Here is an 18,926-nt window from a genome sequence, read left to right as displayed (position 1 = left end):
TAGTGTTGCCAATCAACTTATCCCCAGGTGCATGTCTTTGGAGGTGGGAGGAAGCCGGAGTACCCGGAGGGAACCCACGCAGTCACGGGGAGGACATGCAAACTCCACACAGAAAGATCCCGAGCCCGGGATTGAACCCAAGACTACTCAGGACCTTCGTATTGTGAGGCAGATGCACTAACCCCTCTGCCACCGTGAAGCCCTATATATATATATATATATATATATATATATATATATATATATATATATATAAATGATAAATGGGTTATACTTGTATTGCGCTTTTCTATCTTCAAGGTACTCAAAGCGCTTTGACAGTATTTCCACATTCACCCATTCACACACACATTGAAACACTGATGGCGGGAGCTGCCATGCAAGGCGCTAAACAGCAGCCATCAGGAGCAAGGGGTGAAGTGTCTTGCTCAAGGACACAACGGACGTGACTAGGATGGTAGAAGGTAGGGATTGAACCCCAGTAACCAGCAATCATTCGATTGCTGGCACGGCCACTCTACCAACTTCGCCACGCCGTCTATATATATATATATATATATATATATATATATATATATATATATATAATGTAGTAACAGACACTTTCATAACAATATGTAAGATGTTTATATACACACTGCAAGTATACACACACACACATATATATATATATATATATATATATATATATATATATATATATATATATATATATAAAATGTATTAACAGACACCTTCATAACAATATGTAAGATGTTTATATACACACTGCAAGTATATATATATATATATATGTATATAAATATATATAATAATTTATATATATATATATATATATATATATATATATATATATATATATATATATATATATATATATATATATATATATATATATATATATATATATATATATATATATATATAATGTAGTAACAACACAGCGGTTAAAATCCCACCGCTGCCACCAATGTAGCCGAGGGTCCTGGGTTCGCATATTCTGTGTACTTATCTAATAAAATAATAAACGGGAGACATTAGAGCAGGTCCGGTCGCCACCACTTCTTTAACGTTATCTTCACACACCTTCTTCAACAACCACACTCATAGACATCTTACGTCACAGCCCTATGGCAAGTCTGGAGGGACAAAACTCCTCCTCCTTACATAATACTCTGCGGTAACTTGGGACAACCTGAGCTGTTTGTTACATTATCAAGAAAATAAATACAACATTATAAATTTTGCAACACTTTGACCGTGAAAAAACTAAGGAAAGTAAGGAGTGGAGGAGGTGACGTCATCTTCACACATGCGCAGAACCGACCGACCGTACTTCCGGTAGTGAAAAGGCGGGCAAGATGGCGGACTGAGTGGCTGTAGCGTCCTCGTTTAACAAATATATAAATTATTCGTCTTTTATTAAGCCCACCAAATGAAAATTGAGTTTGGAGCGACGGGGAGTTACCTGAAGTGAAGATTGAAGACGTGATAGAAGATGGACGACTACCGCTATGCTAAGATGGCGACGTCCGCTAAAAGAGAACATGAAAGAGAATCACTAACGGAGAAAAAGACGAAAACTGCAGTTAAAGATGAGCGAGTGGAAGTTTCCAATAACGTCATTTTGGACGTGAGCCCTCAAAAGAGCGTCGATGAGACATTAGCTGACTTCGTTGAACAATGTAAACGAAGGACCGCCATGATTGTTAGCTTGAAGAAGGCAGTGGAGTTCACATCAGAGGAGATGAAAGAATGCAAAAGTCAAATGAAGAAAGTGGAAGAGCAAAACAAGCGCTTGTGTAAAGAAAAGAATGATGTGAAAGAAGAGATGTTGGGGAAGAGTAAGAGATGTGAAGAGAAGACTGGACCACATGTCTACATCAACGTGCAGAGGATTGGAGGTAATAAAGAACAAGAATCATTTCATTACTGTCAACTTTTGAATGGGAAGTTCTCCACAAGTGTGAAGTGAATGATATTTATATAGCGCTTTTTCTCTAGTGACTCAACTAGGGCTGCAGCTAACGATTATTTTTATATCGATTAATCTATAGATTATTTTTTCGATTAATCGGTTAATCTATAGATTATTTTTTCGATTAATCTATAGATTATTTTTCCTTTTACCGATTTTTTTTAATTATTTAAAATGAAGAGGAAAAAATAAATGTAGGCCGGTTTTTTCAAAAGGCATGGCTTTTATTTACAAAAAAAAAAGTATGGCCACTCAGTCAACATTGACAACAACATGACAAAATATTCTGTAACAATGTAAACATTTAAAACTTTTAACATTTAACAAAATTAAAAGTAGCTTATTTGCTTTTTAATGTGCAAATATAAAAGTAAACATCCAGTGCAAATCTTAATATTCTGGAATAGTATAAGCATTTCAAAAGTAAAAGTATTGCTTATTTTGCTTTAAAATGTGCAAAAATAAAGATAAACATCCAATACAAAAAAGTGCAAAACGGAAATATTCTGTAACAAGTGTAAACATTTCAACAAAAGTAAAAGTATTGCTTATTTGCTAAAATGTGCAAAAATAAAGCTAAACATCCAATACAAAAAAGTGTACAGTGTAAACATTTCAACAAAAGTAAAAGTATTGCTTATTTTGCTTAATAACACAACAATGATAGTATGATTAAAGTGAAAGTTAATTGTTCGTTTGTACATAGTATATGTAACTGTTAATGTTGTAAAAGGTATTTGCTCAACTAATTAACGTTAGCGTTTGTGACACGTCTTGTGCCGTGGGGTTCTTTCAGGACCGACAGACTGAACGCCAGACGGCTTTGCCAGGTTTACAATCTTTTAATTTTACACAAAGTCTTTTCTCTTCCAACTGCGCGGATCGCGCACCTGGGCACGATTGCGGCGTCGCTCCCGGCGCGCCCCGCCTCGCCGCTCGCTCGCCGCCGCCGCCTCTCCACAGCGTTAAAGAGGAGCGCGTCTTTGTAAACACTGAACAGGCACGCCAAACGTGCCTCTCAGAGCGAAACGGTGCTTTAGTTTATGAATTTACAACGCAGATACAAATGACACATTCATGTTTTTGTGTAATAATGACAACGTATACGCACGCGGACGATTGACTTGTTGATGGTGATGGCAAGAACGCTGTCGGGGGTTTTCTTTTCAAATGTTCGTTCATAGCCCTTGTGCTGCTATGATAGGCCATTTCCGCTCGACACAGTGTGCATACAACAACATTATTAGGCCGTTTATTGAAATACTCCTACACTTTTGACGACTTTTGGCGTGCTTTTTTCCCCTCGCTCGCATCGTCTGCTTTGCGCTCCGCCATGACAGTAGTGTGACGTAAATATGCGACGCGCCGACGCACAAAAACGGCGTCGACGTATTTACGTAACCGATGACGTCGACTACGTCGACGCGTCGTTTCAGCCTTAGACTCAACGCACTTTACATAGTGAAAGCAAACATCTAAGTTACATTTAAAGCAGTGTGGGTGGCACTGGGAGCAGGTGGGTAAAGTGTCTTGCCCAAGGACACAACGGCAGTGACTAGGATGGCGGAAGCGGGGATCGAACCCTCAAGTTACTGTCACAGCTCATAAAGTCAAAGAAAGTTATTCTAGCAAATTTAAATAAATTGCTTTTTTATTTTACTTGTTGTGATCTAAAATATATTTTGGATCATTGAACGTTGAGGGAATAAAATATATTGTAAAATAATATAAAAACCTTTCTTAAATTGCAAATGACAAACATCTTCTTGTATATTTCTCAAGAGAAAATCAAATTGACCCCTTAAAGATAAAAAGTCCTGGGAATATGGTGATTTAGAACTTCATCATAACTCATTGGATTGAAGTTAAGTTAAAGTTAAAGTACCAATGATAGTCAATCGCACACTAGGTGTGGCGAAATTATTCTCTGCATTTGACCCATCACCCTTGATCACCCCCTGAGAGGTGAGGGGAGCAGTGGGCAGCAGCGGTGGCCACGCCCAGGAATCATTTTTGGTGATTTAACCTCCAATTCCAACCCTTGATGCTGAGTGCCAAGCAGGTCCCATTTTTATAGTCTTTGGTATGACTCGACCGGGGTTTGAACTTATTTATGGTCCGACGTTTACCTCGTTTAGACAAGAAATCCCCATCCCAAATGTATCCCTCATTAGCAACATTTTTTGAAAACACAACTGTTTTAAAAATGATTACTATACACGCTTCTCGAACAACTTGTTGGAAGTTTTTATAAAGATAACCGCGTCCTCGTTCACCGAGTCCTTGCCAACGTGTTTCCATATGAAACAGTCCTGAAAAGAGAAAAGGTGGGAAAAGTGATTCGTTGCCTCGAGGCGTTACACAGGTGTCCTAACATCTATTGTTTATGAATGTCAAATAAAGTAAAATAGACGGTTCTAAAAAGGAACCGTGTTACAGCAAAGAGTAACCAGCAAATAAGAGGAAATGAGCAAGTAGATGAATAAATCAAGAGAGATAATATCCTTACAGTACGGCAACACGCGTGTTAGTCATACATACGAATGAGTAGATAGACGACACACGCCTTTGAGCCGCACATTTTTGGCCACTGGGGTCAAAGTGTCTGACATTCTGTGGTTTTAGAAGGCACAACAATGAAATCCAGAGTGCCTACCTGCCAAGTAGGAACTTTAATTGATTTTTTCACTCAGCAATTAACTTACATTTAGTTTTCCATTTAATATCGATGCTGTGTGCCGAAAATCGGGAGGAAAAACGGAATGACGCAATACTGCATACGTCAGTAGCCGAAGGACGAACCTTCTAAACATATTATTAATACTAATAATAATGAAATATAATGCATTTTGAATATATACCAATATATGATATATTTACTACCGTAAATTAGGGACTATAAGAAGCTACCTTTTCCCCACGTTTTGGACCCTGTGACTTATAAAATGTGAGGCTGATTTATGAATTTTTCTTCTCTGACAGCCATAAAGCAAATATATTTTAATTAAACGCATGCAAAGACACTTAAAGGGGAACATTATCACAATTTCAGAATGGTTAAAACCATTACAAATCAGTTCCCAGTGGCTTACTATTTTTTTCGAAGTTTTTTTTCAAAATTTTACCCATCACGCAATATCCCTAAAAAAGCTTCAAAGTGCCTGATTTTAACCATCGTTATAAACACCCGTCCATTTTCCTGTGACGTCACATAGTGAAGCCATCACAAACAAACATGGCGGAAAGAACAGCAAGCTATAGCAACATTAGCTCGGATTCAGACTCGGGATTTCAGCGGCTTAAGCAATTCAACAGATTACGCATGTATTGAAACGGATGGTTGTAGTGTGGAGGCAGGTAGCGAAAACGAAATTGAAGAAGAAACTGAAGCTATTGAGCCATATCGGTTTGAACCGTATGCAAGCGAAACCGACGAAAACGACACAACAGCCAGCGACACAGGAGAAAGCGAGGACGAATTCGGCGATCGCCTTCTAACCAATGATTGGTATGTGTTTGTTTGGCATTAAAGGAAACTAACAACTATGAACTAGGTTTACAGCATATGAAATACATTTGGCAACAACATGCACTTTGAGAGTGCAGACAGCCCAATTTTCATCAATTAATATATTCTGTAGACATACCCTCATGTCAGCAGGCCAGGGAAGCTAGGGTCGATATTCTTCTCTTGATCATCTTCGGGATGGTGTGAGCCAAGACATCCAGAAGGTTTAGCTCGTTCGTCTGCGGGAACAAACTGCCGCCATTGCTAGCCGTGCTACCGAGGGCCTTTGTCCCTGAATTGCTCACACACTCCGGTAGATTCAATGGGGGTCTGGCGGCAGATTTCTTTGACTTTATCGTTGGAAATGCATCTGCTTTGAGTGTCGCAGGATATCCACACATTCTTGCCATCTCTGTCGTAACATAGCTTTCGTCGGTAAAGTGTGCGGAACAAACGTCCAATTTCTTGCCACTTTCGCATCTTTGGGCCACTGGTGCAACTTGAATCCGTCCCTGTTCGTGTTGTTACACCCTCCGACAACACACCGACGAGGCATGATGTCTCCAAGGTACGGAAAACAGTCGAAAAAACGGAAAATAACAGAGCTGATTTGACTCTGTGTTTGAGAAAATGGCGGATTGCTTCCCGATGCGACGTCACGTTGTGACGTCATCGCTCCGAGAGCGAATATTAGAAAGGCGTTTAATTCGCCAAAATTCACCCATTTAGAGTTCGGAAATCGGTTTAAAAAATATATGGTCTTTTTTCTGCAACAACAAGGTATATATTGACGCTTACATAGGTCTGGTGATATTGTTCCCCTTTATTTGGTGTGTAATTGTTCGTGCTTAGGTGCCATGCTTTGGACAAGTTCGCTTACTGCAGATGCAGTTGGGTAAATGCCTATAAGTGTTTCCTGCTGTTGAAAGCTTTGAACCGGAAGTAAAAGTGCTGTTCTGTCTTCTAATCGTCCATAGCGTTTCTACTGGTGTGGATCCTTTATTTATATCACTCCAAGCAACGTTTGTAAGTTTTACAGCATAACTAAAACAATTCAGACTCACTAAACCGTCCCCTGTGTGATGTCCGTAGGAGTGTTTTCATACATGTGTGTGTTGTAATGAAGCTCGCGTCGTAAACATTAGCTTATATGCTAACACGTTTACGAGTGTTTGTGTTGGTATTATTAACTTGCAATGGCGTTCTGTTTATATTGTTCCAGTTTCAAAAATTCCTCCGTAAATTCACCAAAACGTCATTGTGGAGTTATTGAGTCTCTTTAGCTGATTGGAGAGCTAGCTTCAGCAGCTTGTGAGTCTATGATGTTTGTTTAGTTTGATCAGCCGTTTTACTGCCTTGTTATAGACACAGTTTGGAAACAATTAAAGTATGTAAATAAGCATTTGTAAATTAAAAATTTCACAACGTATATATATGCGGCTAATGTATGGATTTGTTTTCTTTTTTTCTAAAATTTGCTGCGGCTTATATACCGGTGTGCTCTAAAGTCTGGAAGATATATATACACAGTACAATAATATACAATATAATGATTAAAGATGTATAAATAGTCATTTTATAATCAAATCGTAGCCTCTGAGTTGTAGTCGAATTGTGACGTGCCCAAAGATTCCACCTGTTATCCTGACTTCCTGCTTAACAAGAAACAATTGAACTTTTCAACATGGAATAATTACAAAGTAAGATGCCATGCAAATATCATCAAAATAAATTGGTTTTATTTATTTAAAAGAAACAAACATTTTTGTACATTGTCTGATTACAGGTTAGTATGGTTGGCTTGGAAGATGCTTTTACATTTCACTAAACAAATTACAATGACCATAAATAATAATAATTATTAATAATAATAATTTAACAAACTGAACTAACAAAACAGTTAAATACATTGAATTTAATAACATTTTTGAAAATTACAGAAAAAACATTAACAAACGACAAAAAACTTAAAAAATTAAAGGAACCGGAAAGGAAACGTCCCAAATTAAGATTGACAGAAAATGTGTTTCTTTCAATTGTTTATATTATTATTTTTCTTAAATTTTCGCAATAAACTCCTTTAATGATGGTATAGTATAGTTATAATTAATAGATGTATTAATGTTAGGGGTGTAACGATTAATCAATATATTCCTGCGATTCAACTACATCGATCTGTGCTCGGCAAGTCGGCCTTTTGGAAGATAGAATCCTATCCCTGCTAGGAAAAGGAAACCATTGGATTTAAAAAGGACAAACTGTATATGAAATGTAACACTTTTATTGAGAAGGACGTTATTTAAGTAGAGTCTTAGCCATCAGTTGGCAAAACAATAATGGCAGATAGCTATGGCGGCCGAGAAGGTTCACGACTAATACAAACGTGACAAGACGGTATCATGAATTACAACACAACAACTTTCCGCTACAGAACTGTTGCAAAAGACGAACGAATACAAACGCCACAACACAATAATATAATGCCACAAAGTACACAACGGAAGTGACAACGGCGTAAGTTATGGCGACGGACCAACTTCCAGAGACTGAAGGTGGAAAAGACTGGAATGAACGTACCGTATTTTCCGCACCATAAGGCGCCCTGGGTTAAAAGCCGCGCCTTCAATGAACGGCATATTTCAAAACTTTGTCCACCTATAAGCCGCCCCGTGTCGTAAGCCGCATCTAACTGCGCTAAAGGAATGTCAAAAAAACAGTCAGATAGGTCAGTCAAACTTTAATAATATATTAAAAACCAGCGTTCTAACAACTCTGTTCACTCCCAAAATGTACGCAAATGTGCAATCACAAACATACGTATATCAACATGGACAGAGCTGCGTGAAAAAAGCCACCCGGCCTCTTCGCGTAAACCTAAACTTACCTTAACCACTCGCTCATCTTTTCTTCATCCATCCCTTCGAGTTAGCTTTTATGATGACGCCGGCTGGAAAGGTCTCTTTTGGCAAGGTCTTCCTTTTGAATATCACCATGGGTGGAAGTTTCTGGCCATTAGCATGGCAAGCTAGAACCACAGTGAAGGATGACTTCTCATTCCCTGTGGTGCGAATATTCACCGTACGTGCTCCCGTTGTATCCACAGTGCGGTTCACAGGAATATCAGTTGCTGTGAAATAGTAATCCGTGTGCGGATGGAGAGATTGCGTCTTTTCATGAACCGGATACCTGTCGCTTAGTAGGAGCCATTTTGTGGTCTTTACAGATGTAAACACACAAAGGAAATGAAACGTACGGTGATATCCGCGCGCTTTTTCTTCTTCTACGCGGGCAGGTGGTTGCTTACAGTAGAAGAAGAAGCGCTTCCTGTTCTATGGGGGCGGGTGCTTACCTTGGCGGTTGCTTGCGTAGAAGAAGAAGCGCTTCCTGTTCTACCGGGAAAAAAGATGGCGGCTGTTTACCGAAGTTGCGAGACCGAAACTTTATGAAAATGAATCTTAATATGTATCCATATATAAAGCGCACCGGGTTATAAGGCGCACTCTCAGCTTTTGAGAAAATTTGTGGTTTTTAGGTGCGCCTTATAGTGCGGAAAATACGGTATATTAATATTATTGGAAATGTAGAAAAAAAATAGAAATTTATGTTTGAAGAAGTGGTTACATCGTTTTCAACTTTCCGTCTCAGGAAGTCGGTGATTCGCCAAAACATCACTTTATTTCCGTCTTTCTGTTTCTGTGTTGAGACTTTGTGTTATCGTGTTGTGGCTTTTGCCATCGAACCATTGCTAATTTAATCGGAATACATTTAGGTACACTTTATTTTTTGATATTAATATTGCACTATTTTGTGTTGGAAAACAAAAAGCAAAAGTATGTACAGTGAAAATTTGGTTACTGTACTTTTGTTGAAAATGGCTTGAATGTTTAAAATGTCAATCAATGTTTACTTATATAGCCCTAAATCACGAGTGTCTCAAAGGGCTGCACAAGCCACAACGACATCCTCGGCTCAGATCCCACATCAGGGCAAGGAAAAAGTAAACCCAATGAGGTGACAACGAGAAACCTTGGAGGTTTCCCCCGGCAACCGGTGCATTGGACGTTGAGTGGATCTAGCATAATATTATGAGAGTCCAGTCCATAGTGGAACTACCATAACATTGTGAGAGTCCAGTCCGTAGTGGATCTAACATAAGAGTGGGAGTCCAGTCCATAGTGGATCTAGTTAATAGTGTAAGAGTCCAGTCCATAGTGGATCTAGTTAATAGTGTGAGAGTCCAGTCCATAGTGGATCTAGTTAATAGTGTGAGTGTCCAGTCCATAGTGGATCTAGTTAATAGTGTGAGAGTCCAGTCCATAGTGGATCTAGTTAATAGTGTGAGAGTCCAGTCCATAGTGGATCTAGTTAATAGTGTGAGAGTCCAGTCCATAGTGGATCTAGTTAATAGTGTTAGAGCCCAGTCCATAGTGCATCTAGTTAATAGTGTGAGAGTCCAGTCCATAGTGGATCTAGTTAATAGTGTGAGAGTCCAGTCCATAGTGGATCTAGTTAATAGTGTTAGAGTCCAGTCCATAGTGCATCTAGTTAATAGTGTGAGAGTCCAGTCCATAGTGGATCTAGTTAATAGTGTGAGAGTCCAGTCCATAGTGGATCTAGTTAATAGTGTGAGAGTCCAGTCCATAGTGGATCTAGTTAATAGTGTTAGAGTCCAGTCCATAGTGCATCTAGTTAATAGTGTGAGAGTCCAGTCCATAGTGGGGCCAGCAGAAGATCATTTTGAGTGGAGACAGGTCAGCAGCGCAGAGACGTCCCCAACTGATGCACAGATGAGTGGTCCACCCTGGGTCCCGACTTTGGACAGCTAACGGCCTCATCTGTGGTCGTCAAATCTGTTCCCCGTTTCAGATCATTTTGTTGTAAATACACTAATATTGTCACTGAATCATAATGGCAACCAATAATTATTAATCAAATCAAATTGTTAAAACAAATCGTTACAACCCTATACTATATTGATTTGGTTCCCCACGCTGGTTTGTAGTATCTTAATGTGTGTGAAAGTTTCCCTCTGGTGTGGGTTCTCCTGGCCGACAGATCTTCGGGAGACCGGTAGATCGTTTGAATCAAGTCCTTTTATTCTCATGCAGCGATTGCTTTCCAGCAATATATGTTTTTTTTCTTCTCAGTCTCGCGTCTCTCACCCGCGCTCCAACTCCAACTCCCCTGTCTCGTTCCGGCATAAAGGCGACAGGTGATTAGATAACAAGGCCCACCTGAGCCACCTACTCACCTGTCGCTGTCTTCGAGGCCGGTCCTTGCACACCCCGTTCCGCGGCAGGCCCGCAGGCCACGCCCCCCTCCACAATGTGCATGGAAACAGATGTTTTCTACTTTTCTGTTATTCTATCTTCATTTGACCGAGTCCAAGCCAAGTCATGTAAACATTGATCCATCATTCTGGCAAGGCACTAAATGGATGGCCTTGAAATACTACACACACCTACAGTACATAGAAGAAAGTCTGTAAAGTGTCGTTTGTGTCTCACAGAAGAACTTCCCCCTCAGTTAGGGGCGAGCTCCACTTTGAAGCCGGAGACTCCACAACCACCCTGCATTAAAAAGGAAGAGGAGGAACTCTGGATCACTCAGGTGGGAGAATGTCTTCTAGGACCACAGGAGGCTGATCTCACCAAGTTGCCACTGACTGTTGTCTCTGTGAAGACTAAAGATGATGAAGAGAAACCACAACTAGACAACCTCTTAGCTCTACTATCAGATAGTGAGGCTGAAGACGGTGATGAAGAAGCTTTGGGCAGCGATACAGACTGGGTAGGTGACGTGACGACTCGCACTCACAACAAATACTCTAAAAAGAAGAGAGGTGAAAGGAGGACTAATACTGTTAACAAACACTCTGGATGCTCTAAAAAGAAGACGGACACAAAACGATTCAGCTGCTCAGTTTGTGCTAAAAGCTTTACTCGAAACAGCTATTTGAGGCCACACATGAGAACGCACACAGGAGAAAAACCATTTCACTGTTCAGTTTGCGGTAAAAGTTTTAGTATGAAGAGCAACTTGACTAAACACATGAGAAAACACACAGGAGAGAATCAATTTGTTTGTTCAATGTGCGGGAGAAGTTTTTGCCGATACAATTATTTGACTGAACACATGAGAATAACACACTCAAAAAACATTTAACTGTTCAGTTTGTGGTAAAAGCTTTTCTCGAAACAATGTTTTGACTCTACAGAGTGAAAAAAACATTTAGTTGTTCAGTGTGCTGTAAAAGGTTCCATCATAAAACACACGGTAGATAACAAATGAGCTGTTTAGGTTGTAGCGACATCCACCCAAATTGACCTTCCTTAAAATAAGTTCACTGCTTCTTTCACAAATTTCTGAGGTATTCATACAAATCAGGATTATCTAGAGCTTCGTCTTATCTTCTTACAGTACCTTTTAATATCATTATTGAAATCATTTCTGCAGGTGTTTAAAAATGTTTGTTTACTACCATTTTATGGAATTATTTTGGTTTATGTTACGTCACGTGGGTTCACTTCCTGTCGTATGTAGACAGGTGTAGGAATCTTCATATTTACCTTTACTGTGGAGTAGTTGTGTTTTAGTATCTTGCTTTATTGTTTTAATAGTAATGATAGTCTGGCAATATTTTGCAACAGTTTGAAAATCTATAGAATATTGTTTTTTTATTATCACATTGTTGTCGTTTTGAAAGACATGTTACTGAATTGTTTAGTGTATGATGATTTGTACGGCTTTTTTTATTGAAATAAAGATTAGATTTTTTATTATTGTTTATATTTATCAGTCTGTCTTATGAGAGCACAGCCTGTAGGTTCAGTGTGCCCAACCGAATATCTTTTACGCTCAGGCAGTAATGTGTTTATACAAGTTTATATTGGGTTATGATGTTTGTAATGGGGAAAGACAATGTGTCTTGCATTCATGTTTGAATTTAAATAGCAATTAGCGCTTTAGCTGCTAGTTAGTGATTAGTAGCGCTATGGGTGTTAGATGGTACTAAGCGTTTTGCACACTGGTTTGCTTCTCTCGAAAAAGAGCAGTATCATCAGTCTGAGTCTATTGACGTGCGCTTATTAATCACAAATGTGCAATCATTTTCATTTGAAACAAAATACTGTCGGAAATGGTATGAAATTTAAGATCACAAGAACCGTAGTTTATACATAAAAATTAATACAATAGGATAGAAATAGCATTGGTAACGGTACACAAAAATGTCGGTTCGGTACGTACCTCGGTTTAGAGGTCACAGTTCGATTAATTTTCGGTACAGTAAGAAAACAATAAAATATACATTTTCTGGTTATTTATTTACCAACATTTGTAAACAATGGCTTTATCCTTTTAACATTGCTTTAAAAATAGCTCTGTGTGTGATGGATGTGAGCTACCACTAGGCTGATCAATGCAACAGCAGGCAGTCATGAATGCTAAGCATAACAATAACATACATATTATACACACAGGGTCCATTGCCAGGGTTAATGCAGTCAACATATATCAAATAAAAACTACGGTAAATAAGATAAGGCTCAGAATTGGTTTCTTAACAAAACCTTTCTACCTATAAAGTGCAACATTTCCACATATAAAGTGCAACATTAAACTGCTTCAAGTTGTTGCTCAGATTAAATAAAATGACAAAACTTTTCTTCTACATACAAAAAGTGCAACATTAAACAGTTTCAAGTCAACTCAGCCTTAGATTAACTTTTCTTTTTCCCGCCCAGCCTTTAACCCTGGTGACTTTCACTCAATCTTCATGTTTTTTGCCAGAAAAATCAGTTTATCCACATTGTCTGCAAAAAGAGCAGACCTGCTTGCAGTTAAAATGTCTCCAGCTGTGGAAAATACCCTTTGGCTGGGCACGGAGGTAGCAGGTATGGCGAGGTAGTGCCTGGCTAACTTGGCAGTAAGAGGATATATGGGCTCATTGTTCTTCCACCATAGAAATGGGTCAAAATCTATTCTTTAATGCAATAGGGTCTTAAATCTGCTGCTCTAAAAACACCAACGGCATTTGTTATTGCTTTAGCCCTGCCTGACTCGCCGAGGAGAAGCTGCTTGAATGCGGTGGGAGCTGTGTTTGTTCGTCTTTCTCTTCGTTGAAGCGATGTTATCCATTGTTGTATCGCACCGCAAAGCCGAAATGTTCCCAAACGGGAGATCTTAACAAGGCAGGAGGGTCTTCCAACTCTGGCTTTTGCATGTTGTAATAGCCTGGTCGTTGCTAGCATGCCGTGTGTTGTGCCTCGGTGTGCATTGTTTACACAACGTGCGGTGCGCTACTTAATATGTCCGTGTGGAAACTCGTTCGGTACACCTCCGTTCCAAACCGAACCCCCCGTACCGAAACAGTTCAATACAAATACACGTACTGTTACACCCTTATTAATATAGGGTTTTGGAATATTCTCTATACTCCTGTCCTACGCTTTTGACACATCCATTGAGGGTGTCTATCTACACACACGGTCTGACGGCAAATTGTTCAATCTGGCAAGATTACGTGCGAAAACCAAAAGGAGGTCAGTGTTAATCCGAGAGATGCTTTTTGCAGACGATGCTGCTCTTGTTGCCAACACCAAAGAAGCCTTACAATGTCTAAGTGACTGTTTTGCGAATGCTTGTGAACAGTTTGGACTTACAGTTAGCCTGCAGAAAACCAATGTCAGTGTTCAAGGTGCTGCAAATCCTGCTATCAAGATGAATGGTGTCACTTTAGAAGTAGTAGATAATTTTATATACCTAGGCTCGACAATCAGCAATAAACTCTCGCTTGATGTTGAACTTGACAGGAGGCTGGGAAAGGCAAATACCATCATGGCTAAACTAACAAAGCGAGTATGGGAAAACAACGCTCTTACTCAACATACAAAGATCCGAGTTTATCAGGCCTGCGTTCTCAGCACTTTACTCTACGGAAGCGAGACCTGGACTACTTACATGAGACAAGAGCGTCGACTAAACGCTTTCCACATGCGGTGCATCAAACGTATCCTTGGTATTGGTTGGTAGGACTATATTCCACACAGTGTCATTCTTCAGCGTGCTAATATCCATAGCATGAACTCTCTTCTTAGCCAGCGCCGTCTTCGATGGCTGGGACATGTTCGGCGGATGGAGGACGGACGGCTGCCCAAGGACATTATGTATGGACAACTGGCTGCTGGTTCCAGACGTGTTGGTCGTCCCTCCCTTCGGTTCAAGGACGCATGCAAGAGAGATCTGAAGGCGTGTAATATTCCTCTAGACAGCTGGGAGATACAGGCGGAAAACCGAAATGTCTGGCGTCAAGCGGTGAGACGGGGTATCGCAGAGGCTGATTTGAGGAGAGGCCAGCTCGCAGAGGAGAAGAGAGACAGGAGGAAACGTACTGCAAATACCATCGCACAGCAGGAGCGGGAGGAAGTCTTTACACATGTTTGCACTAAGTGCAACAGGGACTGTCACTCAAGAATTGGCTTGTACAGCCATGCTAGGCGTTGTCAACAAACATGAATGTACCGTATCAACAAAACATCAAGTTAAAATGTGAAAATTATAATTAAATATGTGCATTGTATAATTACAACACTCATTAAAACTGAAAAGATATTACTAATATTTGACTAAAACAGGATGACAAAACGATTTAAATAAAAAAAAATAAAAAAATAAACTTAATAATTATTAAAGTACCATTACAAAATGTAAAAAATTTAAAATAAATTAAATAAAAAAATAAACATCAAATTGAAATAAGTGTCTGACACAAGAGCGTAAATTAGCATGGTCATCTGTGACTAAGCTGCCAAAGAGGAATATAGGAGTTATGAAAAGTATACAATAGTTATAAAACAGAGAATTTGTGACCCTGTAGTTCAAATACAATGTAAAAGCAATGACAGAAAACCAAATAAAAGGCCAGTTCGGCCCAGTTGGGACACGTGTGCAAGTGAAGTGTCCTCGTGCAGGGATTGATGTCCATTGCTACAGAGCACCATTGGAGTTCACCAGTCTAACAGCTTCCGGGAAGAACTGTTCCTCGGTCTGGTGGTCCTACTCCGGATGCTCTGCGGCCTCAAAGGGGATCAAAGAGAGGGTCTGCAGGTTATTACTTTTGCACCAATCCACCAGATGTTCTACCTCCTCTCTGTACTCGGACTCATCGTTGTCTGTGATGTGTCCCACTACTGCTGTGTCGTCTATTTATTTATTTATTTACGGACGTGATGGTTTTTTAACAGTATTGTTCTTTTTGTGTTAGAGTCCGCTCTGCAAAAAGGGAATCCCTTGGAACGTAGAGCTTATGGATAGGGACCCACGGTTAAAATAGACATCAACAAATAATATACAATATAATACAATTTATTTCAAAAACAACCCTCTCAGGAAATAAAACACACTGGTCATCCCAAGTTCTTTTGGATGACATACACTATATGTTGAATAATAAGGACCCCAGAGACAGAATGCATACCTGCCAACTACTCCGGTTTTCCCGTAATTAGTACGGTTTTCATCAACCTATTCCGGGTTACGGTTGCAGTGATAAAAAATACGGTTTTTCATTAATTATTATTATTTTATTTTTTTTAAGTTTTATTCACGAAATCGCATAACAACAATCACAATCGACACTGCTTCCCGTAACTTCCTATCGAGCCATTCCGAATGCCACGCGCGAGGCTATTTATAGCACCGCTGCCAAGCACGAGGCACCTGTTGCCCATTGTTTCCAAACGAGCGAACGATCATGGAATCAGCCGGAGAAAAATCGCAAACGAATCTTAAACCGAAAAGAAAACTGCAGTCATTCCGTGAAGAATATTCAAAAGCCTATCCGGGAATAATTATCCGTTCCAAAAAGGGTGAAAACTACGCGAATTGCACCTTGTGCAGACAAGATTTATCGATCGGACACGGAGGAATTAGCGATGTAAAAGACCACGTTGGGACAAAAAAACACAAGTCTAATGCCGTTGCTAAATTTGGATTTTAGCCACAAAAAGGTAATGACACCAATGTTATCTATTGGAATTGTTTAGTACTGTTATACTGTTAAAAGTGTTTATACTATTTATGCTTTCAAGTCCAAGTTGAAGAAATCTTGTTAAATGTTGACAGCATAACTACCAAAATACAGTATGTCCTTAATATTTTTGCAGTGCTATTTCTGTTGAAAAGTTAAAATGATTACATTAGAGATGTGATGTGCCACTTTTCAAGTGTCTGATGGCTTAAATTAATTTTCATTAATTTTTCATATTTTGAATTATTTTGAAAGGCTTACAAAAAAACTACATTTGTAATTCCATGCTATTGACAGGACTATTAATTTTAATGAAGTTAGCTTACCATGTTTACAGTATGATAATTGTGATAGAAATGTGAATTTTAGGCACAGAATATTTTTTACAATTGAACAAGGCAGTAGATTATACAAGCTTGGACAGAAAGTTAATAATGACACCAATTTTTTTTTAATGGAATTGTTTAGTACTGTTTTACCATTTGTTTACTGTAAAAAGTGTTTATACTGTTTATACTTTCAATTAACAAATTGAAGTCTTGTGAAAGGTTGACAGGATAACTGGCATTAACTGTCAAAATAATTTCAAACTATTGAAGTTATCTTACAGAATAAACATGTCAATCAACCCATATGATTTTTGCTGTAATATTTTTGTTTTGAAAAGTCACTGTGACTGATAGAAAAGTGATGGTTTTAGCAACATTTTAACCTGTCTGAATGCAATCAATCATTTTGCGTTGGCCTGAACCCCCCACCAGGACTTTGTCCTGGACCTACCGGGGCCTGCGGCCCCTGGACCCTGGCTACTAGGTTTTTCTGATTTCAAAAGTTGGCAGGTATGAGAATGGCATCATACCAAGTTTTACTGAAGTTTCAGGAGACCAACCCTTACAATGCGACAGTAGCATCAGCAAGAGGATGTCTAAATTCACACAAAAAGAGTGAGTTTATGTAGAGCAAAAACAGCCCCTCTCGCCCAGAAAGGAGTGCAGCTGGTATTTCAAAACAGTGAGCCGACAGACAAAACAAAACAAAGAGTTTACTCGCGGACATAAGATAAAAGCAAGGAGGTCACGAGAAGACACAGTACATGGGAAAATACTAGCTGCTTTAAACATGACTATGTATTAAGAAAGAACACTTAAAAATATCTCATTCTCACTCCACCCAATCCCCATTTTCCAATTACCCACCAACCTACCAGCAGGATTACATTTACAGAGAAGGAAGCTTATAATCCACCCAATTGATTTCAACATTTTATTATTCAAAATTGATTAGAATCTTAGCATCTCGAAGATTTGCAATAATAATGGCATACATACAAGAGTCAAGACCAAAATATGTGACCAAGTTAAAATCTTCCGCAATGTGGGCTGTGCTAAATTTACTAAGCATAACGTAGTAATAATCTTCGCTGAAAAGGCTTTTTTAAATACATTTTAAAAATATGATTCTTTTCTAGAGCTATCAATCTCATTCCAGATCTCCGAGCTTTTTTCTGAAGAATCTCCAGTTTTTTAAGAGAACTGAGATACGCGTTACACCATACGACATTGCAATGATTGATACGTGGTTCAAATAGAGTCCCATACATAATTAGGAGAGCGTCAAAAGGAAGAAATCGCCTCAATTTTGAGGATAAACTGACATATTTAGATCATTTGTTTATTAGATATTGAAAATGTTTTTTGAAATTTAAAAAATCCATCAATGGGAACTCCAAGGAATTTAGAGCTCTCAACTCTCAATTACTCTACCATTTATTTCAATATGTATCTTATCAAAGTTTTTACGGCTTCTATTTGAACGAAATATGAAAAAAAAAATGTTTATTCATATTTCAGCACAATTTATTATATTTAAACCACTTTGACTAATTCACTATTGACAATAGTTTGACGGCTTTCAGGATTTTTGTGTGCCAAAAATAAACTGGTGTTATCAGCAAAAATGGCCTTGTGAAGAATAATTGAGTTCGCCAAGTCATTTATATATAACACAAAGAGAATTGGTGCCAATATGGAGTCTAAAACTTAACAATATGTCAACTGGGGTCACAGTTCACAGATCACAGTAAGTTATTCTGATTTCATGTTGTGCTTTTATTTCCATGTTGTGCCTTTTTGGGGCTTTTATCCACAATAGCTAAGAAATAAATCGCACCAGGCTACGTCGCATGAAGTCAACGTGATATGACCGACCCTATCCTTTTTGCTAAACTGTCGTCATGATTCCACACCTTTCTTTGCGTCTACAGCCATGTTTGTTGTTGTTGTAGCGTCGTGTACGAGTATGCATGTTTTTTCTCGTCTTTATCAAAATATAACTATAGATGTCAACATTGTGTTTGTGCTGAAAGTTTTATTTATGATTTAATATCGATTCTTGGGATCACGATTCGATTC

The 18,926-nt window shown here is 38.9% G+C and overlaps 2 protein-coding genes across 5 annotated transcripts in view; both read left to right on the top strand.

Annotated features, from left to right (window-relative positions):
- LOC133619274 (uncharacterized) overlaps positions 1–18,926 on the top strand; it is a 75,920-nt gene that overhangs the window by 15,865 nt on the left and 41,129 nt on the right. The window lies entirely within an intron of this gene.
- On the top strand, positions 1,327–12,263 carry LOC133619331 (uncharacterized). Of its 2 annotated transcripts, XM_072915451.1 has the most exons (3): positions 1,327–1,904; positions 10,996–11,096; positions 11,169–12,263. In XM_072915451.1, the coding sequence occupies exons 1-3, from the start codon at positions 1,499–1,501 to the stop codon at positions 11,649–11,651; spliced, it is 990 nt and encodes a 329-aa protein (XP_072771552.1). In that variant the 5' UTR covers positions 1,327–1,498; the 3' UTR covers positions 11,652–12,263. The 2 variants fall into 2 exon arrangements, with proteins under 2 accessions (XP_072771552.1, XP_061836292.1); XM_061980308.1 differs by having other exon boundaries at positions 10,996–12,263.

Source organism: Nerophis lumbriciformis, linkage group LG20 (genome assembly GCF_033978685.3).
Source record: "Nerophis lumbriciformis linkage group LG20, RoL_Nlum_v2.1, whole genome shotgun sequence".
NCBI classification, from domain to species: domain Eukaryota; kingdom Metazoa; phylum Chordata; class Actinopteri; order Syngnathiformes; family Syngnathidae; genus Nerophis; species Nerophis lumbriciformis.
Note: the sequence above shows the minus strand (reverse complement) of the source record. Positions and strands in the feature narration are given on the sequence as shown.